Source organism: Rattus norvegicus, chromosome 1 (assembly GCF_036323735.1).
Source record: "Rattus norvegicus strain BN/NHsdMcwi chromosome 1, GRCr8, whole genome shotgun sequence".
Lineage (NCBI taxonomy): Eukaryota > Metazoa > Chordata > Mammalia > Rodentia > Muridae > Rattus > Rattus norvegicus.
The window spans coordinates 240,071,695-240,098,191 of NC_086019.1; the positions used below are offsets into that span (position 1 = coordinate 240,071,695).

The following is a 26,497-nucleotide window of genomic DNA, read 5'->3' on the forward strand; positions in this document are numbered from 1 at the left end:
CTTTCCAGATAAAAGACACAAGTTCTTATAATTATTTATAATAAGCCTTAATGAGCACTGGAGCTCCATATATACATATATACATATATACATGAGTACTGGGGCTGGGCAGGTATCTACCCTCTAAGCTATTAGTATCTACTTCCTTATTAGTAATCCCAAGTTATAACTTGCCGTGTGTCATCTGGGCCACTCTTAACTCCAGTTGGCCAGCCCTCTTGCCAATGTTTTAATGAATCACTTACTCCATGGTGTCTTCTCTCCTCTCCACTGTCTCTTTTTCCTGGTCTTCTGCCTCAGACCCCAAGCCTGGGAACCCAAACCTCATCTATCTCCCTTCTGCCTAGCTATAAGCTGCAGGCATCTTATGTTCTCCATCAGGGATAACTTGGGGCAGGGAGCAAGGTTGCATAGCATCACTTGATGTGTGTGAGGATCTCCTTGCCCCAGAGGCAACCAGGGCCAATATCTGGCATGGGACATCAGTGGGAGGAGAAACCCTTGGTCCTGAGAAGGCTCAATGCCCCAGGGTAGGGGGGAATGCCAGGGCAGGGAGGTGGGAGTGCCTGGGTGGGGGAGCACTCTCATAGAAGCAGGGGGAGGGGGGAGATGAATTAGGGGGTTTCCAGAGGAGAAAGAGGGGAAAGGGAATAGCATTTGAAATGTAAATAAATAAAATATCCCCCCTCCCCCCAAAAAAAGCCAATATATAACAACAGACTAAACCCCAGCAGTTTTAAATTAAGGAGCAAGTTTTGCACAACAAAGGCTGGCAAATGTGAAAAATCACTCGGGAGGTCTAAATCTTTGGCACAGAATTCAACATTGCCATACATAGCAACAGACCAAACCTCAATACACTGTTCAGTTGTGGGTCTCTGTGTTAATAACCATCTACTGCAAGAAGAATGTTCTCTGATGAAGGCTGAGTGATGCGTCATCTATGGGGAGAGCAGTATGTTAGCAATATTTCTGTTTCTTTAATAGAACAGTAGTAGTAATAGGTTTTCCCCTAGGCCCATGACTTTGTCTAGTCCTAAGTTCTTAGGCGCATGAGCAGTGGCAGGTATGGGTTCTATTTTAAGGAATGGCCCTTAAATCTAATTTTTAAAAAGTGGTTGGTTATTTCCATAACATTTATTCCAACATTGGACCAATATATATGCCTGTGTACATGCAGGTCTCTGTTGTGGGTCACAGAATTTGTAGCTGGGTTCTATTGATGACTACTTATCTCCAGTAGTGTGCAAAGTACCTTCTAGCACCATGAATACCTGTCAGTAGTGCTGAAGTTTCTAGTTGGGCACCTGCTCAGTTTCTCTGGGCTCCCTGAGGTGTTTTCAGCAACAGGACCTTACCATCTGCTTACGGAGGAAAGCAGCAGCCTTGGCAATAGGCATGATGTTGGGGTTGCAAGTTTGTGCTGTTGTGCTTTGTTCTTGGTGTGTGTTTGAGGGCCCTAAGCTCGAACACCCAGAGTTAAGGCAACTTTCTAGGCCTGGAATTCTCCTTTTAAAATTTTTAAATGTTATATTATTTGTTTGTTTTTGTGTGTTGGGCGTGGTGTGCTATGCCATGCCACACTTTTGGAGGTCAGAGGACAACTTATAATTCTTTCCTTTTACTGAATGGGTTTCCTGAGATCAAAGTCATCTGCAGGTTTGGTGGTAATCTTTTTTACCTTCTGAGCTATCCATCTTGTTACTCCCTCTCCCCCCATCCCTTTTTAATAACTCAGGAACTGCACTTTCCTGCAACAGCCTTCTGAATGCTGTACAGGTGTGTGCCACCACACTCAACTCTGTTTCAGTTTTACTTTATTGATACTTCTGTTCATTTTTCTTTATCTTATCCACACCTTCAGCTTTCTGAGCATCATTAAGACCACACAAATCTTTGCTTTCTGTTTTTTTCTGAGAGACAATTTGTTGACTTTTTGATTTATTCACTTTTTGAGTAATCCACACTTATTTTGGGGTGTGAGTATGCACACTTGTGTGTGCATGTGTGATTTTGTCTTGTAAAGTTTGCCCAGCTTTTTTGGTGGGTTTTCTGTGTTGGGTGTCTTCTATACTATACCCATGCAAATATCTCATGCAAACTTAATAGATCTTTGGGGCTAGAGCAGTGGCTGAATGGTTGGGAACACTGGTGGTTCTTCCACAGGACCAGGGTTCAATCCTCTGCAATCACATGGGGACTCACAACTGCCTGCTTCAGTTTGAGATGACCTGATAGACTCTTTTAAACTCTGAGGGCACTACAAGCAAGTGGTACACAGACATACATTTAAGCAGAATACCTAAACACACAAAATAATAGTAAAAATTAAAGATCTTGGGCTTTTTTGGGGTATAGGGAATGACTTCCTAAATTAAATTCTCTTGTATGTGTAATTAATCTCCATTATGATTATCTTTAAATGTTGGGCTCTTTGAAAGATTCAAAAGGAAGGAAAAAGGAGGAGGTCCTGTACAGAATAGAAGGGTGTAGATTTAAAACCTCTGATGCCTTCAGTTGGTGGTGACAGCTTCCTTTCTGTCTACATATGTGTGCTCAGAAGCAGCAGTTAGTGACCAGAACACAGGTTTTCAATATGGGAACATATGGCACTTATTACTAATCTTGGCTTTTGCAGGTTGACTGCAGGTCCCTGTAGAGGTCTGTCGGTGACTGTGTGAGAGGGCTTTGTTGTGTAAGAACTAAAATCAGCCGTGGAGATGGCTTGGTTCTTGCTGTTCTGCGTTCTCATTCTTAGAACCCGTACAAAAGCCAGTTGGCTTGGCATGTTCCTGTGACCTTGGTGATCAGGAAGCAGGCGGAGAGGACTGTATATTGGGGGCTTGCTGGCCAGTTAGCTTAACCAGAACAACTAGCTCCATGTTCAGTGAGAGATCCTGTCTCCAAAAGAAAAAGAACACACACAAAAAAAACAAAAAAACTAGTTGCAAAGTCATAGAGGAACACCTGTTGCTCTTGTGTAACTACTTTTGTTTTTTTTCTGTTTTGTGGGGTTTTTGTTTTGTTTTTTGTTGTGGGTTTTTGGTAATACTTTATCTAGATTTATTTCCTAAGAAAATTTTCATGCTTATACAGACAACTTCAGTTAAACTCAGTGAGACATACACACAAATAGATCAAGTTGGAAAGGAGGTTCATTAGGGATAGGAGGGGATAAGAGAATAGTGAGTGGGCTGTGCATAGCAAAGATCTTAGAGCTTGCAGGTTTAGCGAACATTGCCTCTCTGCTTTTGTCTAGTATTTCATCTTCTATCAAATAAATCTGTGTAGGCAAGTTTGCCCGTTTCTATTTGGAAAGTGTTGTTTTCTTGCCTTTCTTTCCTCACTTGTCTGAGTGTCAGACTTTAAAAAGCCGAATGTGGTCACTCACTGTGTTCTTGAGAGGACAGGGGTGGAGGTGCTGAGTGTGTGTCTGAGTAACCAGCTTCTCTGAGACAGTTATCCTCCCTGAATATGCACTATATCCATAAAGGGCTGCTCTCTTCCGTTACTCACATGCTAGTAACCAGCTTCTCTGAGACAGTTATCCTCCCTGAATATGCACTATATCCATAAAGGGCTGCTCTCTTCCGTTACTCACATGCTAGCTAAGAAATCATAGTGTCCAACTGTTAAAGGGCACACATGTGATTTCACTAACCCTAACTAACACACTGTAGGAAGTACTCCAAGGGATAACGCTCTGCAGGAAGCTCCTGTCTTGGGAAGCAGAAGCTTAGGAAACATGGAGGCTGTAGGATTATCATCCTCTTAGGACATTGAGACACTCGAAATGCCTGCTGTGCTCCTGCTGCCCTACCTGTATTCTGGTTCCTGTCTATGAGTTCTTGGGTCTTCCAGTGAGGTCTTTGAAGAATCTACAGTTGTACCTTGCTGCCCACTCTGTAGAGTTGAGTGTCTTAACAGCAAAGGAAAGAGGAAAGAAATAACCTGCCTCTGATTTCCTCAGTGTTGGTATAAGCATCGCAAAATTTTCTTACGAAATTCTTATACTTCATCCCCTTTTCAGAAATTTGTAACTGTTTACATATAAAAAGCTGTTGTTTTGTTTGTTTGGGTACCCTTGGACCGTCTAGCTTCCCAAGCTCTGGACAGTTAATTTCTTTTGTTTATACATCTAGTTGGGCATGGTGTGCGTACTTGGTGTTTATGTGTGTGTTGACTTTCTTCTCAACTTTTTTCTTTTAGATTGTTTTTGCCCTTAATGAATTCTGTGAGGAAACTGCATTTTGTAGAAACAGCTGTATAATGCTTTTCCCTTCTATGCCATCAGGTTCAGCTATGCATCGACCATAGAAATCGATGGGTTATATTTCGCTCAGAATTACTGATTGCTAACTCTGCTTTATTGTATATAATTAAAAATATATTAGCTCTTAAATAATCAAGAAGTAGCCTTGCTTAAGTTATCAAGTAGAAAACATTTTACTTCTGAGGAGTTGTTAATATATCTAGTACTACTACTGAATAGGCATTTTTTTCGTGGACAGAGAATAGAGAAGTGAAAAGGTTTAGGGGTCCTGCCTTTTTCCTGTTTCCAGCATTATAAAACACACAAGCATATGGATTCTAGTTTCTTTTTGTTATGTTGCCCCACTCCGACCTTTAGTTGATACTGTTTTTGTGTGTGTGTGTTCACTTTGCTCTGACTTCATCTGTGAGTACTCCTGCCATTTTGATGACAATGTACGTTTTAGAACTGAGCTCTGTGAACTCTCTGAAGCTAAGTTTTTTTTCTTGAATAATTTATGCATTGGAAAGGAGGATTCTAGAGAGTCCTACCAAGTCACTTTGTTACTATGATTGCTGTTGCTGTTTTAGACATGTCTGACTCTAACCCCTGCTGACTGCAAACTCAGTTCTCTACACATAGCTGTGTCTTGGGTGTTGGTTTTACAAGTGTGTGGTGGTAACATGCATGCACCGTGTCACTTAGTGGGTTTGGTTTTCTTTCCTTTTTTTTTTTTGAATCATTAAAGTATGACTTCATATTTTGTCTTTTAAAAATTAACACCCTTTTCCTCTGTGTTTAAAAAAATTAGAGTAGTTTATAGTTACCCATGGACTTAGAATTAAGTCCTCTCTGTAGTCTTCTTTTAGATTGGGTTGTAGATTCATAGGCTGTTGATGAAATGAAACATTTGAAATGTTTTACAGATCAGTATCGTATCTCACTGTGCCAGTATTTCCTTCCTTGTCTGATGTAAACTCTAAAATTACATGAACACTTTCTCCCTGTTTCCTGACATTTCCAGAGCTGTAGTTTCCTTTAAAAAATTATTTATAAAAGAGAACTAACCAACCATTTCAAGATAATTTTTAAAAAGAAAAACCTTAGAAGTTAAAAGGTATAAAGTTCCTAATATTTTGCTGTATTTTTCTTATAATTTTATGTGTTCCAAGGATGTGCCCACTTTGGGCACCTGACTATGACACAGATGTATCATGTCATACTGCTTGGTTTTCTTTTTTTTTTTTAATTGAAAATAGATTTTTTTCATGCAATATATTCTGATTACGGTTTTCCCTCTCCCAACTCCTCCCAGTTTCCCCCACCTCTCCTCCCATACAAATTCAAACCCTTTCTGTTTTATTAGAAAACAGGTATCTAAAAACTAACAGAGTAAAATAAAAATAAAAGCAAACAAAAGTGAAAAGCACAGGATGCACCTAGATGCAGAGACACACATAGAACTCTCATAAAAACACAGCTTGAAACATACTACATGTCCGAGAGATCTAAGTTCTTGGTTTTAATTTACACACACACACACACACACACACACACACACACACACACACACACACACTTTGGTGAGACAGACCTGTAATCCCAGCACTCCAGGGATGGAGGAAGGAGGGTCAGGAGTTCAGGTTTATCTACCACATAGTGAATTCAGGACCAGCCTGGGCTACATGAAACTGTCTTTTTTTCCTTTCTTCTCATAATTCTTCACCATTATGTCTTGCTGAGTCTTCTGTTACAGGCCTGAAGATTAAACAAATTTGCATACATAAAGTACTTAAAATAATACCTGACATGTAATAAGTGCTTTGGTACCTGTAATTACCCTTTGGTTTCACAGCTGACTGGAAGGGGTGGTCCTTGGTTTGACTCTTTTCATTTACTGGCTTTACACTCTGGGCGAGTCTCATAGGCTCTTTGACATTTACTTCCCTTCCCTGTAAAATGCAAATTCTATCTCTTCCATGGTTGTCAGGGACTCGCGAAAGTAAACATATGAAAAATACTTGGTAAACTTTGTATGGGATTACATGATTGCTTATGATTCTCATGGAAGTCAGTGTGAGCTGGGCACACTTGGGAACTGCTAAGATTGCTTTGTCAAGATGATTGTAATTGATTGGACTGAAGACAGATATTACACTTTTGATAAAGACCGCTCTACTTCTGATTATATTAACCTGTAATGTAATTATTAATGAAGGAGGGAATATGAATTTGGGTTATTAATACTATTTGAGATTAGGGTAAATAAATCTGTTTTAGTCTGTGCAGTATTAATGTAATTTGAAATGTTAGCTCATTTTTGTTAATGGTGGTTTTTTATTTGTTTCAAGGTTTTTGGATTCAAAGCATAAAAACCATTACAAGATATACAATCTGTAAGTATGCTTTTTTATTTGCCTCTGTGCTAAAATAACTAAGTAAAAGTTATTTCTTTGTTGGAGATTAAGAATATATTTTAATAGCTGGATTCCTCAGAGCAGTTGAAGAAGTCTGCTAGAGAGGATTGCTGGATCTCTGGTGGAGAGGCGCAGGAGCCTTGGCACAGATTCCTGTTACTTGATCTGCTTTAAAAGACTTGGCGCCCCGCCTATCCTTGAGCCCATAATCATGTGATAATTTGAAGTGTAATCCACAACGGAGCTGCTGTTAGTGTTAATGATGGCTTCTATGGAGACAGACTCCAGGGTGGATGGACTTTTGTTTCCTATATTGTTTGTTGATCAATTTACTGAAATAGTATTTGAATATTTTCTGTGTATAACCTAAGTAAGTTTTGCAGCATTATTTAGTTATCTAGTGTAGAATTTTAGGGATTGTCCATTAGAACTTACTGACCTATTTTGAAACCTTTGTTTTGTTTTTTTTTGTTTGTTTGGTTTTTTTTTTGACTTTTAGAGTAGCAATGTGAAAATGAGAAAGGAAAACAAATCATTAAACACTTTTTTTCTTTGAATACCATTTTTATTTTCCCCAAATACTGAGCATTATTTTTTTAATTTTAAAAGACATAAATTACCATTTTTCTATTAGGTCCTTTTATTTTCTATGTCTATGAATTATATAACAGAATTTTATGCAATGGTAGAATAACAATTAGTCATTTTCTGTAGACTTCATTAAATATAAGCAAAAGTGTTCTCTGTTCTGTTTCCAGTGGTTATTTGAATTGTTACCTAGAAGGATGGAGGATTTTCTGTGTCTTGTTAGAGTGCTAGATGTTGCTTTTTTTTCTTTCAGTTTTTAGTGATATTTCTGTTTTGATGAGACTTCAAAGTATTCATGTGCAGTAGTTAGTAATATTATTTCTCTTGTTGACTTCAGATTCAGAAAGGTGCAGCCATGGTGAAATAGGCAGATAGAGTGCTCACAAGGCTAGTTCCAGTCCTCGTAGCCTATAGCTTCATGTGAAAGTTAGGCAAGAACAATGGATATAGTAACTGGGGTCCCACAGGAAGCTTTTATAAAGGACCAGATGTGGGGACTGTGATTAACTTCTGATACCTTCTTCTCTCCCTTGCCTGTTATATACCTATGAGACTAACAAGACTTTCTGTTTTATTTCTTTCAGTTTTAGGATTTTTGCAAACATCAATTTAAAGATTGTGAAATATTTCTGTGGCTTTTCTACTAATCAATAGGGATTATCTATTAGACCTGGGAGGATGGGCCATGGCAAGTCAGGAGATTGATAGCATAATGGTATTTGAAATATGGCAGATAAGTCATTTTGCACGGGTGGTCGTGTGTGCTGGCTTAGGTGGGGTTATGGTAATAAAAGGTGGATAGGAGAACCACAAAACTGTTTTGAACAGCTGCATTCAGAAGCTGACTGAAAAAGGACAAGAATTGTTGAAAGCTGGAATTGATTAAATGAATCATTTTGGACTCACACTGTCAGGATTGGGGATTTAGAGAGGTCCCAGTAGGGAAGTAGAAAGACATTAGAAGGCACTTTCTGCCTAAGTGGGAATTTTATGCCTGTTTAACATATCCAAAGCGCAGGGAGGAAATTCTTTTCATTCCTGTGTGTAGTGACTTCCTGCTCCTAGAATTTAGGGATTTGGCTTATGCCATCTCCTTTGTTGTATGTTAGTGTAGTTAGAGCTGGCACTGGGTGGGCTAGGAACTTGAGTTTCTAAGCTTTTGATTCCCAGTTTAATGAACTATTTCTTTATTAGTTGAGAGCAACCGTTAGTGCTTATGAATTTACTCCCTTGTCATGTGGAACGAGGCTTTCAGACTGGCAAAGTCCTGAAGGGTGGTTTAGCAGTGACTTCTCATCTTACAGACAGGGAATTAGGCCTAGGAAGTTAAATGAGGTGGCCAAAGACAGGTAGGGGCATCCTAACAGACTACCCACTGTTTGCACCGGGAGTCCCTTTTATGTGTTTGCTTGTTAGTTCTTTGTTTTATTTACTTCAAAAGTTTAAACACCTGCAAAATTGGGTGTTTTAATCTGAGTACTCCCTCTCCCCTTGGCTACTATGTATCTGATTTAGGGCATCAAAGACTGGCAACAGCAGATGTTTTTCTTTTTGTTTTATGATAGGGATTACACTTAGTATGTATTTTTTTTTCTCGAAAAATGTAGACCTCTGAAGATCCTAAAGTATTTTTCACTGAACATCTGCATAATTTGTAGCTTGTGAAACCTTTTACGGTAGCCGTGTTGTATATGAAGAACTGTCAATGTAAGCTCTCTGATAATCACTGCTTATCTTTTGATAGCAAAATAATCAGTTATTTTGAGAAAGGGAAACATAGTTAATCAGTTTTGTATGAGTGTTTTTTTTTTACATTTTTTATTGCTCCATGTTCAGAGAATACAAGATTTAAAATTTTTTACTGAATATTTGACGTAGTTGGCAAACATTTAGCCAAGTTATTTTTATCTGTTAAGATTTCCTCTGTAAACCACTGTAGAGTGAAGAAGAGAGCTTCAGTTGTCTGTGAACTTGTCTTTCTGAGCTCACTCCTCTCCTTGCTTTCTGTTGCCACCTTAGGAAACCTCTCCTTCCCTCCTTCCTTCCTTCCTCTCCTCCCTCTCCTTCCCTCCTTCCCTCCTTCCCTCCTTCCCTCCCTCCTTCCTTCCCTCCTTCCTTCCCTCCTTCCCTCCTTCCTTGTTCTTCCTTCCCTCCTTCCCTCCTTCCCTCCTTCCTTCCTTCCCTCCTTCCTTCCTTCCTTTCTTTCTTCCTTCTTTCTTTCTTTCTTCTTTCCTTTCTTTCTTATTTCTCTTTTTATTTAAGCCAATTTAAGGTAAGGACAAGAAAAGGTGGTTTGAGTTTTAATTGTAAGGAAAAATTGAAATCCACATGGTCATTTGCTGCCGTCCATTTTTAGTATGTGGACATACTAACATGGAATATGGCATGTTCACATGTCACCACCTCAGCTGATACGTGACAGCAGTGCTCTTTAAACCAAACTTTTGACACTGTTCTCTCCATCTTTCTCTGGGTTGGGGTCCTCTCCTCCCCTCCCCTCTCCCCTCCCCTCCCCTCCCCTCCCCTCCCCTCTCCCCTCCCCTCCCCTCTCCCCTCCCCTTCCCTTCCCTCCCCTCCCCTCTCCTCTCCCCTCCTCTCCTCTCCCCCCTCCCCTCTCCCCTCCTCTCCTCTCCTCTCCCCTCCTCCCCTCCCCTCCCCTCTCCTCTCCTCTTCTCTCCCTTCCCCTCTCCCCTCCTCCCCTCCCCTCCCTCTCCTCTCCCCTCTTCTCCTCTCCCCTCCTCCCCTCCCCTCCCCTCCTTCCCTCCCTTCCCCTCCCCTCTCCCCTCCCCTCCCCCTTCCCCTCCCCTCTCCTCCCCTCCTCTCCCCTCCTCCCCTCCTCTCCCCTCCTCCCCTCCCCTCCCCTCTCCTCTCCCCTCCCCTCCCCTCTCCTCCCCTCCTCCCCTCCCCTCCCCTCTCTTCTTCTCTTCTCTCCTCCCCTCCCCTCTCCTCTCCTCTCCTCTCCTCTCCCTCCCCCCCACCCCCACTTCACCTCACCTCACCTGTGCTAGGCAGTTTGTTCTCCCTGACCCTAGACCCCAAACAAGACAACCAGAAAATGTGGCAAATTAAGAAAACTGACGTGTAGGAAACCAATGTTTGTATTCTGGTAAACTGTCATGACCAGTTTCTGAGGGTATGAGCTTCCCCTCATTTCCTGAGTGGATCCATGATTTCTGACTGCTCCACCATGGGCTCTTCACCACTGTACTGCTCAGAAGACCACGCCCAACCTGTGTTTGGAGTTCAAGCACTTGGAGGTGGAAGAAGGGAGGGGGCTCAAAGCCAGTCTTGGGTATATGAGATCCTGACTCAGAGAAAACTAAGAAGAGGGAGAAAAGAGAATATAAACGTCCTTTTTTGTGGATGTGTCAGTTTTGTTCTTCCTGTCTCATTGCTAGGGAAGCACATACAAGATTATTTAGCAATAAAATAAAAAGATGTGTGTGTGTGTGTGTGTGTGTGTGTGTGTGTGTGTGTGTGTACACAAGTCAAAAGTCGATTTACCTCAGGTCTGGTCCAATGGGCTGTAGTTTTTGTATGATCTTCATGTGAACTGGGGTTTTGAAATCTAGTCCAGGAGTTTGTGCAGATTTCAGATGCACAGTGCAGGCCCACAACTATTTATTTGGAAGACTTGGATCAGTTTTATTTTGGCACCTAAAAAATTTAGTTTTAAAACAAAACAAAACAAACCCATATCCTTTGTGTTATCTAAGTACCTACTGTGGTGGATCAGCTAATACTTAACAGGTGTGTTGGTTAAGCAACCTCAGATTGGTTCTGGTTGAGTTGAGATTATACATTTATAACTTTGGGGTTTGGTATGTGGGCTAAGGAGTAATGGAACTTTGTTTTAAAATACTAACTTTTTTTTTTCTTTTTTCTTTTTTTCGGAGCTGGGGACCGAACCCAGGGCCTTGCGCTTGCTAGGCAAGTGCTCTACCACTGAGCTAAATCCCCAACCCCTAAAATACTAACTTTTATTTTCAGTAATTTTCTTTTTCCTTCCTTCCTTCCTTCCTTCCTTCCTTCCTCCCTCCCTCCCTCCCTCCCTCCCTCCCTCCCTCCCTTCCTTCCTTCCTTCCTTCCTTCCTTCCTTCCTTCCTTCCTTCTGTGACAGGGTCTTGTTATGTATCCCAGGCTGGCCTAGGACTCAATAAATAGCAAAAGCTAATCTTAAAGATCCAATCTTCCCCGGTAACTCTTCTGAAATGCTAGGATTACAGTCTGTGGCAACACTCCCAGCTTGTTTTAATGATGCTTAAATGTCTGATTTCGTTAGTAATTGGAGTCACCAGGATGTTTCTGACCCACTAATATGTAGGATACCTCTTGATATTTATTTCATAACCCGTTATTGCATAGTAGCAATAACTTAGCAATGCTTAGTGTTATTGAAAAGCTAAGTGTTTGTCTTGTGGTGTCAGTAGTTTATTGTCAATGGGTTTTCGTTGTTTTATTGTGATCTGATATTAAAATTTTTACTCTGAGAGATCATTGGAAATGGTGACATTTGTGTATAAAAGATTTACAATTTTTAGTAAGCATTGTGCTAATAAGTAAATTAGTATCATTCAGTTGTTCTTTGTTCTTTTTCTCTGTTTTTAGCATGTGCTTTTTAAATAATGGTTTAAGATTGTATGTGATCATCTGCCAGGTAACGATAATATTGAGAGTAGCTATTTATAGGTATTTGTGAAATAAAAATATATTCTAGTCATGTACAGTCTTCCTCCAAAGTATCTACAGGGTCAGTGCAGTTGAATTTGCAGGGTTGTATGTTGTCACACATTGTGTGAACAAATATAAGCACACAGATTGCATGCATGCATTTAACCTTCTATTAAGCTTCGGTCTCCTTAATTATAAGATAAGAATGATAACAGTACCTACTTCAGTGTTCTTGACGTTAACCGAAACAGTGACTGAAAAAAAAACACCTCACAGTGCCTGGCATGGTAGAGAGGGTGGATAAATGTTGGTGATATTGATACTCTTTCTTCCAAGTGTGAAAGGTAACTTTATGCCACATTTAAATTTTCTTGTAGATGTGCTGAGAGACATTATGACACCGCCAAATTTAACTGCAGAGGTATGTATAAACATGACCATTGTATACTGTGCCGCTAAATACTGAGAGACTGCCTTTTACTGCCTGTGATAATTATCAAGATTATTGAGATGAAAATCTGAAGAATGGCCTTTGGCAGTTTTAAAAGTGAATTTAATTTTAGAGTTGTTCTTTAGTACCTATCAATTGTCAGGAAAACTAAATCACAGAATAGATTGAGAACCAGCAGAGGTCCCTAGCCTAAATTAGAATAGGAGGGGCTTTATTGATGTGGAAGAGAGCAGAAGCATTTTAACTACTGCATAGATGACATAAAGTTAGGGAAGTATAAAGCAGCCACACCAGAATGCCAGTTCTGTTGAACTGTGCTCAGAACTGTGCAGCACTAAGGACTAAATGAGAACAGTTTCCAGAGAGAATTTTTTTTTTTTTTTTTTTTTTTGTTCTTTTTTCCGGAGCTGGGGACCGAACCCAGAGCCTTGCGCTTCCTAGGTAAGCGCTCTACCACTGAGCTAAATCCCCAGCCCCCCCAGAGAGAATTTCTTTTGTGGGGATAGACAGACAGACCTAGGCTACCACGCATTAGGAAGCATGCCGTGGCTGAAGTTCACTTAGCTTTAAGTGTACATTAAATGTTTTTATGTGCCACTGGGAAAATGAGGCTGGGAACACAGTCAGGCAGATGATGAGGAAAGCTGGCCTGCAGCCCCTTTGTGATTAGAGTATGCCATTGTTTACCACAGAGCTTTCCTGTCACGGAAAGGCTCGAGTGAATTGTTCTCATACCATTTCATGATGTCTTGCTTCAGGATATGTCATAGTTTTTTACATATTAGATAATATGGCATATAATTAGAATAGTAATATTGCCAGGAATATTTATTTATTTATTTATTTATTTATTTATTTATTTATTTATTTATTTATCTATTGACAGGGTTTCAGTGTCCCAGAGTGACCTTGAACTCAGTATTTAGCTAAGGGTGACTTTGAACTTGTGATTGATCCTCTGATCCTTCTGCTTTCACCTCCCTAATGTTAGGATTACAGACTTGCACCACATCCTCAGCTGTGTTTACTCAAAGCAGGGAGGAGCCCAGGGCTTAGACTCTTGTTAAGCAAGCACTTTGCAAACTGAGTTACATCCCTAGGGTTCAGGTCAGGATTTAAGGATCTCAATAGGGTAGAGTAGAAACAGATGCTGGTAAGATTAAAAACCAGTAGTGAGGACAAAACTGAAGTCTTGCTTCTGGACAATATCACCTTGCCTTAAAAAACTCAACTCTGACTGTTGAGAACAAAGATGTCTTAGATTCTTAGTTCATGTGAAAAAGATCTGAAACCTAATTTGGTAAACTTTACATCAATGTTTTTCTGTGAGTGATTAATCTCAAGCCATGTATATACAATTAGAATATTTGTGAGAGAGACCATTTTAAAAATAAAAGTCACCGGGCAATTTTGTTAGGTAGAAAAGTCAGTCTTTTCCATAGTTGACTCTCTTAGTAACCGATACTCTCTTCAGAGCATGTCTGGTGATGATGCTAAGATCTGTTACTGCTCCTGTTAGAAGTTACTACTTGGCAAGAGGCCTGGGGGACATCCATTTGGATTCAGCTGTACGATAGACTATGACGGGTTTCCTTCATGTACAGATTCTTCACTCTTGGAGTGAGGCACACAATGCTTGTTTATTCTTGTCTCATGAATATATTTAAGCATTAGTAAAAGACTGTCTTTCAAACTAGAGTTAGTAAGTAGTAAATTAAAATTCCCTGAGCACCAGTAAGTTTACATGTAATATTTTTAAAGTTAACCTATATTTTAAATACATTTAACTTACACTGGGATTATCTTTTTGCAACAGTTGCACAGTATCCTTTTGAAGACCATAACCCACCACAGCTAGAACTTATCAAACCCTTTTGTGAAGATCTTGACCAATGGCTAAGTGAAGACGACAATCATGTTGCAGCAATTCACTGTAAAGCTGGGAAAGGACGGACTGGTGTAATGATTTGTGCATATTTATTGCATCGGGGCAAGTTTTTAAAGGCACAAGAGGCCCTGGATTTTTATGGGGAAGTAAGGACCAGAGATAAAAAGGTAAGCTGTTTATTTTTCACCCCCTTTCCTCTGTGGACCAAGTTTGACTCTACTTACAGTGCATGTGTGACACTTGGAGAAATGTTACATTGTGGTTACATAGTTGTATCTATCTACTTAGTGTATCAGTCATCCCTGGAGTCTCAGCCCTCTTCCTTAGCTGTACTGAGAACATCCAAGACCTACCTGGGGTAGCTAGGCACACAGGATTATGTGCTGTTGATTCTTTCTGCTAATCTGTGTGCTGTAGGTGTCTAAGTCTCATTTTTCTTGTCTAATAGAACTTTTTTGTACATCTCTCCATTTATTGAGCTAATACCTATTTTTTCAAATCATCCTTTTGTTTTGATGAGATAGGATCTCCCCATAGAGTTGAGGCTGGAGGGCTTTATAGTGCCACCATTCCAGAAAACAGAAATGTGCCCAACACTTTGAAAGCTTGTATCCGTTCATTTAGTTTTTCTCTTCCTGTTGCTGTATTTTGACAACACCAGCAGACTTACCTGCTAACTATACTGGATCTTTATAGAGTTTAATTAAATAAAAGTACATATTAATAAAAATTATCATGATATTTGAGAGGTGTACTTGGAAACAAAATGCATTTTGGTGACAACTTGAATGCCATTACCTAGTAAGCATGGTTTTTAATTTGATGTTAAATAAAGTCATTTTCTAATGGGGGTACTCACTGATAACCAATCAAAGAGCTATTGGTTATTCAGAAAACTAAAGACTTGAAAGCGAGCGATGTGTTTTGCCTGGCACACGTCAATAGTACAATTGAAAACAAAAGCAAATTCTTGTAGTGCTTTTTCAGAGGACCCATTTTGTTAGATAGGAAATTGAAAAGTATTTAATACAAAGAATCTTTGCATGTTTCTTTTTCTCCAAGGACAGTGCCTATATTCAGATAAATTGAAAAGCTTAGGATAGAAGTAAATGTGGCCCAATACAAGATCATAAACTTATTAATCATTGAGTTGTTTTGCAATCTTTTTATAGAAGTTGTAAGTGACAACATCCGTTTGCAGTGTCAAGGGTTGGACATGGCTGCTCTGGGGAGTAAGACGCTTTGGAATTTGATTCTAGTCTTAAATTTGTATTTGTGCCCTACCCCCTCCTCTCTTTCCTTTTGCCTCCACCCCCTTCTGTCTTCCCCTCTTCTACTCTGTTCCTTTTCCTCTTCTTTAGAGGTGGCCATGCACATCATGCTAAGGTCTATGGTTGCAGTGGTCCTGGGTCCTGCACTTCTTTTACAACTGCCGTTTTTAAATCCTGTCTTTGTAACTTCTTTGAGTTTGAATAAGGATATCAAAGGGCTATTTATTGATGGGAGTTCACAAAAAATTACATCTTTAATGCAGTAAAAAAGTCATGAGCTAGAAAATCAGATTTAAGCTAGAGATTCCTCAACTCTGACTCCTGACGAAATGTGTAAATGTTCTGTTATTCAACATGTGTGTAGTTTATATATAACTATAAATTGTCATTGGTAGCTTCCATTTGCCCATTTTTCCCATTTAAGAAATGAGTACCCCTTACCTGAGAACAGCAGGTATCTATATGGGTTGGTTCTGTTCAGTAGTGAGATTTATGAGAGGACGGCTTTTAAACAACGCTCAAAACAGGTAGAAAGCTTGTTGTTATTTGGCTCGTCTTCCTTGCTCTCCAGAGTGCTCTTACCCTAGTACTGGTGAAAATAAGTTATGAAAACTCTTATCACGTATGAAAGAAATGTGGAACATACACAGTTTTTTGACCAATTAAAGTAGGCTTTGTCAGATAAAATCTCTTAAGACTAGACATGGGCATGTATTAGTTTCTTTGTCTTCAAGATCATTAACTGTGGGGCAGGAAAAGACTATGGTCCCTTTTAGTTTTCAGGTTGAAGCGTTAACCAACAGAACAGCATTGTCTGGCCAGACGACCTGTGTGCAGTGAAGAGCTTCATAGTTGCTCCTGTCTTTTACAAAGCCTCTCGAGAAGCTCTTGATTGTGAATGTCTTGGCTCTCATGAATTTGGGTTTTTCATAGCAGCAGGTTTTTTTGTGACAGGTCTTGCATAGTCCATGATTTGAGACTTGTGTTCATCAGTAGGGGTACTTTTCACAACCATAGAAAATAGTCTCTTAGGACTAATGTAATTTGTGCTAACCAGTGTGGCAGTGAGTGGCCAGGGCAGAGAGGTCATCCACCTTTACTAGTGCAGGAAAAACCAGAGGAGCTGTAGGAGAAGCAGCTACAGAGTATGGAGGGTTCTTGGGGACAGGGAGTGTTCTTAGCCATTTTTATTGAACTTCTTTACAGTAAGACATTTTAATACAATTTTTGAGACTATAGTAAATTATATTATGAGTATATTATATATGTATGTATGTAATACAACCTATGGTATGTTTTTAGGGCTTACCATTTGGTGTTAGATAACCAATTGGTCACCAGCAGATTTTCATCTAGGGTTGAGGCCTGGTCAGCTTTCTCACATCCTAGCACATCTCTTGTCCTCCTCACTCAGCTCATGTTTGGTAGTCATGTTGATGGACTTTATGGGGTAGCCTCTGACATTCCAAGTAGACAGTTGCACAGCAAACTCGGATCCTCTGCCTCTTACAGTCTCTCCAACCCTTCTATAATGATCCCCGAGCCATCGGTGCAGGAGTTGTGTTGTGGATGTTTCTGTTGGAACTCCACAACCCTGCCTTTTGAACTGTTGTGGTTTTCTGCAACGTTCTCCGTGCTACAAAGAGAAATTTCCTTGATGAGGGTAAGCACTACACTTATCTGTTGGTAGAGAGATAAATTTAGAGTATAGTTATGGATTGTGTTGGTTTAGTAAATTAGTGGTTGTAGGTTCTCTTCCAAGATCCATGGCTTCCCTAGCCCCAGGTAGTTGGCTAGGTTTCCAGTACCGGGCACAGTTTCTCTTTTCTCATGGGGACTTAAAATTTACTTATTTATTTATTTATTTACTTATTTATCCATCCGTCTGTCCGTCTATCCATCCATCCATCCATCCATCCATCCATCCATCCATCCATCCATCCATCCAGGAGAGGCTTGAGAGACGGAGGCAAGAAAATGCCACTGTTTTTAAAAAAAATTCAAAAAGATCTTAAATTATTTGCTGACTATTTATTCATTTGTTTTTATTGCCATGCATATATTTGATGGAAACTTTGTACTGGTTACACTAAGAATTCAATTACTAATAAGTGTGGCCTGCCTTATGTTTTGCGAGAGCAATGTTTGCTTTGGAGAAGTGGATGAGATTATTCGACTGAAGTCCTGCAACTCTCTCAGCCATTTCCTGTTAGGAACCTCAGATACTTTTTTCTGTTTTTGGTTTTGTTTGTTTTTTGGTTTTGTTGTTTTAATTTTTCTTTCTCCCATTCACTGTTGTGATGGTGTGGATTGAGCCTAGGGCCTTAACACATGGAACACATTGTACCATTAAGCTACATCCTAAGCCCTTGTTTGACTGATTCATCGTTGTTAAATTACATGACCTTTTTGTTTTGCTTTGTAAGTTTGTTTGCTAGTTCAGACAAGGATTTTCACTTGAGACAAGTGGTTGTGGGATGGTCTAGGCTTCTCGAAGCTCTGCTGTCACCTCTCCTGCCCTGCTCCCCTCACTTCTTCAGCATTGTGAGCTGTGTGTTGAGAGTGCTGAGATGTGGGGATCTGAAAACTGCTTGGGGCAGTCTGTCTCACTATTCAAGGGTAGGAGCAAGACTCAAGGTACATGTGAACCTAACTGTAGGTTTCTCTGTTTCCAGTCCTGGGTAAATGCAGGAGACCGGGTTAGACACAGCTGGGGGCCCTTCTCAGAAAGTGAGGGCTCTCTTTCTGTTAGCCTGCCAGTGTAATGTCGTCATTATAACCTGGTGGCATCAGTTCTGTGTCCCTCCAGAAGGGAAGAGAGGGTGTTTGTGGAAATGACAAGAAGACTTGGGGATGTTACAAAGTAGGGCCAGAGTGAAAAGATAGCAAGGGAGGTATTTGAGTGAAATGTGAAGCCTCTAGTGTCACTTGGTAAAAAGTGGTACCTGTGTCCTCCATAGACCTGTTCTTGGCAGCAGACACTCTGTCTCTTGCCGTTTCTCATGTGAAGGTGATAGACAGAGGTAGGCGGAGGATGCTGAGCTGTGCACACGGAGAGACAGAGATGGTTCATGTTTAGCCACTGCATTAGAGTAAGACTCCTGGAGTAATTAGCATCTTACAGCCACGTCAGGAGGGTTTACTGTGCTTAGCTGATGCATAGTGAGTAAATATACCTAGACAAGTGTTTTGGATAAGTTACACACAGACATAAAGAGAATCCTTACATGTTTCTACCTTTATTCTTTAGATTATTTAAGAGCAAAGAATTTATGAACAGATACTGTTGATCAAGCTGTGTTTTACTAAATGGTTGCTTTTGCATTTTAAGTTGCAATAGCATTAGAAAACCAGATACAGATAAAAGCTTTAAGATATCCCTACCCTAGAAATGCTTCTTTATAGATGATATCAAGGCCCAGAAAAGTGAACTGTTGTGATCAGAATTCATGACAGTGTCAGTCAGTCAGTTCATGACAGCATTTATTTAGAGTACAGACCAGTCCCTTGCGTGTTGTTAAATTTCTTTGTGTATTACCAAGTTTGCAAATTCTGCAAAAGGAACTCTGAAACTGTCGAGGATATTACCTCTTTACAGGTTTTCCTGAAAGGTCAATATTGCTGATGACTTTAAAAGGCTTCTCAGTTTTATGCTTTTCTTTACAAATCAGTGTTTAATAACTCTCCAGGTTAAAATCTTGGAGTGTTTAATCTTCAGGTTAAGCTTAAAATCTCTCCAGGGAGAGATTGCTGGTCTTGTAAATACCATGCTGTGCATTTCCTTAAAATTTTTACAATTTAATTTTTTCAAAGCTTTTAAATGTAAAGAAAAATAAAACCATGGCATTTATAGGAAGAGGATGAACTGGAAATCATTATTTTAAGTAAAACAAACCTGATCAGAAAAACTTGTTTTCTCTCATGAGAAGAACCTAGATTGGAGGTGTACAGACCATCAAACTAGAAAGAGGGCCTTGATGGGGGGGTCCTGAAAGGAAGACTGTGAAGGGGAGAGTGTAACCAGCTCCTCTATGGAAATGCAGAAGAGGAGCTATTTAAGGGAGGGAAGGAGGTGACTCAGAGGAAGTGCAAGGATGCCTCTATGTGGAAATGTCATAAGGAAACAGTAACAAAGAATAAACAATAAAATAAACCCTGAAAGGGACTGCTCCATGCCTGATGGTTAGAGTGCTAGTAAATGGTGGATACATTTTAGCTTGCTTTCCTCACCAGAAAGTTAGCTGAGCTTGGTAAAGCTGTTCTAATACAACTGAGAGATTCTTTCTGGAGCATCTTAGACTTAGTGTAACTGATTACTCAGAGTGTGCCAGTGTACTGGGTAGAATCGCACTTGTAAGTGCCAGGACTCCCTCCGGTTACTCTTGTGCTACTTCTTGTGTTTGGTGTATCTGGATTTATACTTTGTGATTGTAAGTGGGGACTTCTGAGATTAGTACTTAAATCTGCCTTGTAGTTTGGAGGGGATTAATATTACTGGAATTGTCTGTATTATTTTGCTTATATTTGTAATTTTAACTATGGAGAGACCATAAGAAGCTGAAGAAAACTGTTGTTCAGGTACAGAATGTTCATCTTGTTTATGTTAAAGGAGAACTCGGCATGTTCTTGTGAAAAAATTGTAGACTTTGCTTAGCTTATCAAAATACTGTATAACCAGGTGTTGACACGGTGCAGATTGGATATGCAAGCTGATCATAAAGTGTAGCATCTGTTCTTAATGTCGGAACAATACTTTATGTTTTGAATATTGCAGAGAAGTCCAACAGTTGTTACTTCCGATAAAGGAAAAATACTCCGTGGGTGAAGTAACTGCTCAAGGGAACAAAGACTCCTATCTTTTATTCAGTAAAACAAGCATGTTACCCACTTCACTGGGAATTATTTACTTGTATAGTTGATATTTTGCTTTATGAAAATGTTGCAAATTATCCAAAACCAAAGTCATTGAGGATAAATCCCAAGGGACTGGATCCTCCCCCACCCCCGCCCTAGCCCTACCCCCGCCCTAGCCCTGCCCCCGCCCGCTGTAAATTACCCTCTGGGGTTGGTTCCCACTTGTTCTTTGCTGTTTGCAAATGCACTCAGGTTTCAGTGCTATAATATGTAGTCTGCATGAGTGCAGGTTTTAGATTGATTTCCCACACATGAGAGTAAAAGGCACTGTCACTAATGGTACTTAGTCACTGCTGTCCCCACCCTCCAGTAATAACAAGTAAAATAATGTTTATTTTCTTTTATTAAACTTTTAAGGGGAAAGATTTCAGTTTTCTTTTTCTTTGCTTTCAAGTTGGTTATTAAAAAGGTTGTGTGTGTGTGTGTGTGTGTGTGTGTGTGTGTGTGTGTGTGTGTGATTAGCTCACTACCTCAGTTCGTCAGCTTTTCTAAATTAATAGTGCTAAGTTTAATTTCAAGAGATTTCATTATTTTCTGCGAGGAGTGAACTTTTATAACCGCTTATCAGGGTGTTTTTTTTCTGTGTTTTTAAAATCTCTTCATATCATGAAATTGTCTTGCTTAGTTCTTATTTTAAACCAAACAAGTTCTGGTTAGTTACTGTTGTTAAACAAAACAGAAATCTCAGTGTAATTTTCTTCTGACATCACTTATCATGTTCTCTTCTGATGCATACTGTCTTGGGCTATTATCTGCTGTCTAGAATCTATAGAGTCATAAAGCTGTGCAATTTTATGCTTTGAAAGATCTGTGAAGATCACACTGTCCTAAGTAATAGTCGTTCTCTGTCATACTCAAAACCTGGCTTCCTAATTTTGAACCTTATATTCTCCCTGCTGTACTAAGTTCTACTTAATTTTTCCCTTTTCTTTGATTCCTAAAACAGAAACTAACACCAAAAAGAAAAATTGCTGTTTTGAATGTGTGTGTTTTTCAATTTTATGTCAGAGAAACCCAAGAAGGAAAAGGCTTGTGTGCTTGACTATTTTAGTGGCAATGTTAAAAGAACACCTATTTGACTAGACGTTCCTAAAACAGGTTCTGATTTCCTTGGGTTAAAGGGTGTACTTTTTTTTTTTTAAGATTTATTTATTTTATGTATATGAGTACACTGTTACTGTCTTCATACACACCAGTAGAAGATGTCAGATCTCATTACAGATGGTTGGGAGCCACCATGGGTTGCTGGGAATTGAACTCAGGACCTCTGGAAGAGCATTTGGTGCTCTTAACCGCTGAGCCATCTCTCCAGCCTGCATCTACCTCTTGAACCAAATGTTTTTGCTAGTGAGTGGAATCCTCATACAAAGTCATGTGTCTGAATTGAAGAATAGGCCCAACACCTCCAAACCACAAAGCTATCATTATAGTTTCTGAAGAAAATCCAGGTGAGGAAAGAGTGTTGGCTAGAAACGATCTGTGTCACCTTTGTCTCAGAGATTCTGTGTAAGTTAGAATTCATAGAAATGAAGCATTATATATTCCAAACTTCAGAGGTTCTTCATAGAGAGAAATACTGAATTAAGACAAGTTATGGCTTTGTTCAAATCATATAGCATCCCTGTTTTCAGGTCACCCCAGTCAGATTCCTTTAAGTCCAATACTGGTTTGCGTAAGATAACCAGGTGCAACAAGGCTGACCACAGTGTGCTTGGGGCATCCCAGTACTTGGTAGGGAGAATCAGGAGGAGCAGGAGTCAAGCCTCCATCAGATACTGCAGTATGCTTGAGGCCAGCCCTCCCTCAGGGGAAATTGAGGTCACCTCAAGCTGTTTGGAGGATGAAGCAGAGGGTTGGGGATTTAGCTCGGTGGTAGAGCGCTTGCCTAGCAAGCGCAAGGCCCTGGGTTCGGTCCCCAGCTCCCCCCCCCAATATATATATATATATGTATATATATATAAATAAAATAAATAAAATGTAAATAAAAAATATCCAATAAAAAAAATTAAAAAAAAAGTAGGCTGGAGGATGAAGCAGTAGAATGACCACTTTTTTTTTTTTTTTTTTTCCAACACAAAGAAATCCTTTATTAAGCAAGGGAAAAAAGAAACAGGATGGCTGAATCTGAATGGGGCAGAAATAGCAGCGAGTGTCTCTGTAGAAGTTTTTTTTTTTTTTTTTTTTAATTTTTTTTTTTATTAACTTGAGTATTTCTTATATACATTTCAAGTGTTATTCCCTTTCCCGGTTTCCGGGCAAACATCCCCCTCCCCCCTCCCCTTCCTTATGGGTGTTCCCCTCCCAACCCTCCCCCCATTGCCGCCCTCCCCCCATAGACTAGTTCACTGGGGGTTCAGTCTTAGCAGGACCCAGGGCTTCCCCTTCCACTGGTGCTCTCACTAGGATATTCATTGCTACCTATGGGGTCAGAGTCCAGGGTCAGTCCATGTATAGTCTTTAGGTAGTGGCTTAGTCCCTGGAAGCTCTGGTTGCTTGGCATTGTTGTACTTTTGGGGTCTCGAGCCCCTTCAAGCTCTTTCAGTTCTTTCTCTGATTCCTTCAATAGGGGACCTATTCTCAGTTCAGTGGTTTGCTGCTGGCATTCGCCTCTGTATTTGCTGTATTCTGGCTGTGTCTCTCAGGAGCGATCTACATCCGGCTCCTGTCGGTCTGCACTTCTTTGCTTCATCCATCTTGTCTAATTGGGTGGCTGTATATGTATGGGCCACATGTGGGGCAGGCTCTGAATGGGTGTTCCTTCAGTCTCTGTTTTAATCTTTGCCTCTCCCTTCCCTGCCAAGGGTATTCTTTTTCCTCATTTAAAGAAGGAGTGAAGCATTCACATTTTGATCATCCGTCTTGAGTTTCGTTTGTTCTAGGGATCTAGGGTAATTCAAGCATTTGGGCTAATAGCCACTTATCAATGAGTGCATACCATGTATGTCTTTCTGTGATTGGGTTAGCTCACTCAGGATGATATTTTCCAGTTCCAACCAGGATGACCACTTTTGAGGCCAGCTGGGGTACAAACGAGACCCTGTCTTGAAACATAAAATATGTGGTAATATATACTTTGCAATGTTATGGGAATAATAGAAATATGTTTTGAATATTGGAAAGCAGCTACAATAACTACTGCTTGTTATAATATTAATAACCACATTCTTTTGTTTATTGAATTACTGCCTAGTGATTTATTATGGTCATTCAGAATGTAGATCTCTCTCTTCAAGCAAATACTTTTTAGGTTGAAACATTCATATTATTTATGAGCTTAGACATGGAAAATATTTTCCAGTTCACTAGGAAAGTTTGCACAAATAGAAATTTATTTATTTCTTTAGTTCTTGTGAATTTCCCTTGTAGAAGATCATCTAGACTCTGAACTCATAGAAGATGAACACGTTACATACTGAGTGGTGCTAGGCTAGTCCAGTCTTAGGGGGTGGTATTATAGATCTAAAACATGTGTGTCTTCCATGTAACTCTGGTTTTCCAAGAGCCAGCCAGGCATGGTGGGACATACCTTTAATCCCCAGTACTTGGGAAGCAGAGGCAGGTGGACCTCTATGAGTTCCAGGACAACTATACAGAGAAACTCTATCTTGAAAAACCAAAAGAAAAAAGGTAATTAGCATTACGTAGCCAAGGCTTAAAAACGAATTAATGAAAAATATAGGAAAATGTAAAATTCCAAAGCAGGTGACAGGCTTTTAGTATTATAATAGCATTGTAATAAAAACTGATACAACTGATCAAAGATGTCATTTTACACTAACACAGGAGGCACTCGGACACGGAGCATGTATGAACCTCTGTGCTGAAAGGATTCAAATTTGTTAAGCAAAAGCCAGAAAAGGAAAATAAAAAGATAGAAAACAGTGTTAGAAATCTTGAATATACTCCAAGGAGGCACAAAGTTAAATATGTGTACAGTGAAGAAAGCAATAAAATTAGCACCTTAATGCTTCGCAGTATCCACTTACTTAGGTTAATAACTCACTAACTACAACTCCCACAAGCCTTAGAAGTGGAGCCCCTGTTAACTGTTCCTGATGGTGTTGAGTAGAGCTGCAGCTTAGAGTTTAATTCTAGTCATTATGGAAGTGTAAAGCCATTTTCTTAAATAATTTTTGAGCCATTTGATGAAAGATACATTAAGAGCATTCACCAGTAGAAAATAAAGATATTAATCAGTGAACTGAGGAAACTGAACTATTTGGACTAGCAAATCAAACACTGACTAAAAGAAACAGAGCCAGTGTTTTGAGTGGCATGTAGGGTTAAATCTGGGTTTTTGTAGTTGACTCAAAGATGAATGATGTAGCATGTTTGTGTTTAGTCAGGCACTTAAGTCCTAGCCGCTGTCCGGCCTGCAGCCCCGCCTTTGTGTGGTGCAGGCTTCCCTCTGCATCACCACTGCTTTTGAGCTCTGTGAGCTCTGTTCCCACAACTGCTGTTGATCTGAGTATTGTTTCCTTACTTATCAACCCAGCTCTTTTCAAAGGGACGAGCAAATAAATGCTCGTGATAATTGATGCCCTTCCCATTGTATGAGAAAACCTATAATGGCTATAACTGTTTGTTGCTGTACATAAATGTGAAGTATGTACCAAAAACTAGAGAGCAAGAGAAAATGTACCATCTGAACATTATCAACTATTAATTTGACAACCTGCTCTTATCGACTTGCATTAGGTTTCTTTTAAATAATTGTTTACAGGTTTTACGATAGGTCTCATCGTGTGGCCCAGGGGTTAGCGTTAACTCAGAGGGCCCCATCTTCCCAAGGACTGGGCACAGGCATGTGCCACCATGTGCGTTATTTATATAGCTTCAATTTTCTTTAATCTTTTGTCTGGAAATAAATTAATATGATTCAGAAATTTATGTCATCAACAACAGTTGTCCTCATCCACTTCCTGTCTACTGATTCCCCTAGCTTGCTTAGTTATGCTGTACGTGGCCTCCATAACTGTCAGTGACAACTTTGCTACAGTTGCATTAATAAGGTGCTCTAATATGAACTTTACATTAAATTTAAACATTGAGGGTACTCCTTAGTATTAATATTTTGTAACAATTCTTTAAATTAGTGTGGTTTTACTACCTTTTTAAAAAAGAAAACATTCCATACAGTGGCATTGCATGCCTTTAATGCCAGCCGACAGGAGACAGAGGCAGGGGAATCTCTGTGAGTTTATGAGTTTGGGGCCAGCCTGGTCTACAGAGCAAGTTCCAGGACAGCCAGAGCTACTACACACAGAGGAATCCTGTCTCAAAAAAACAAAATGAAAAATATAGAGATAAAATTTCATCTATTCCAACATTTATACAACTATTGTTTCTATAACTGTTTCTTAGTATTTGTATATTACTTTTGTTTATTTTAAATTCTTTTGTGTAAGTGAATTTACTCTTTGATCCTCATTCAGATTCTATTAAGCAGGTTCATGTTATTGTACTAATTTTTTAAGAGAAGCAAATTGAAGTTTATATTTTGTCAGATTGTAAATACAAGCCTTGACTGTTTAGTAGTTGGTTTTCACTTCAGCCAGAATCTTAAATTGCCAATCACGATTTCAGGTGTTTTTCCCATTTTTGTTGGTTTGTTTTTGTTTTTGTGATGAGGTCTCTCTTTGTATTCCTGCCTGGCTTGGAATGCACAGAGATCCACCAGCTTCCTCCCGGCCCCCGAGTTCTGGGATTAAAGTTGTGTACTGCTGCTTGAGCACAGGTAGAGCAGAGAGACAGGCAGATGGAGAGGAAGAAGATGGGGCCAGAGTCTACATCCCTGTATTTATTTGCTAGTCATCATATTTCTTTTATACTTTTTAGCTTTTATCCATTCTGCTTCACCAGCAGAAGGGTGCTTCTATCTAGAGTTCTTAGCACAATAGAAATTTAGATGCCCTCAGTAAATTAAAGAGCATTGTAAATACCTTTTTCTTATATTAATGCAACAAAATACCCATTTTCTACAATCCTGTTTCTTGAGACTGGGCCTCACATAGGTGTAGGAACCACCGTATGTTCCTTGGATGT

General features: G+C 39.7%; 1 protein-coding gene across 1 annotated transcript in view; it reads left to right on the plus strand.

Moving 5' to 3' along the window:
* Positions 1-26,497, plus strand: part of Pten (phosphatase and tensin homolog) — a 66,624-nt gene that overhangs the window by 27,988 nt on the left and 12,139 nt on the right. Inside the window, exons 3-5 of the mRNA NM_031606.2 lie at positions 6,604-6,648; positions 12,306-12,349; positions 14,196-14,434. Of these exons, the coding sequence (NP_113794.1) occupies positions 6,604-6,648; positions 12,306-12,349; positions 14,196-14,434 (328 nt within the window). The remainder of the gene's footprint in view (positions 1-6,603; positions 6,649-12,305; positions 12,350-14,195; positions 14,435-26,497) is intronic.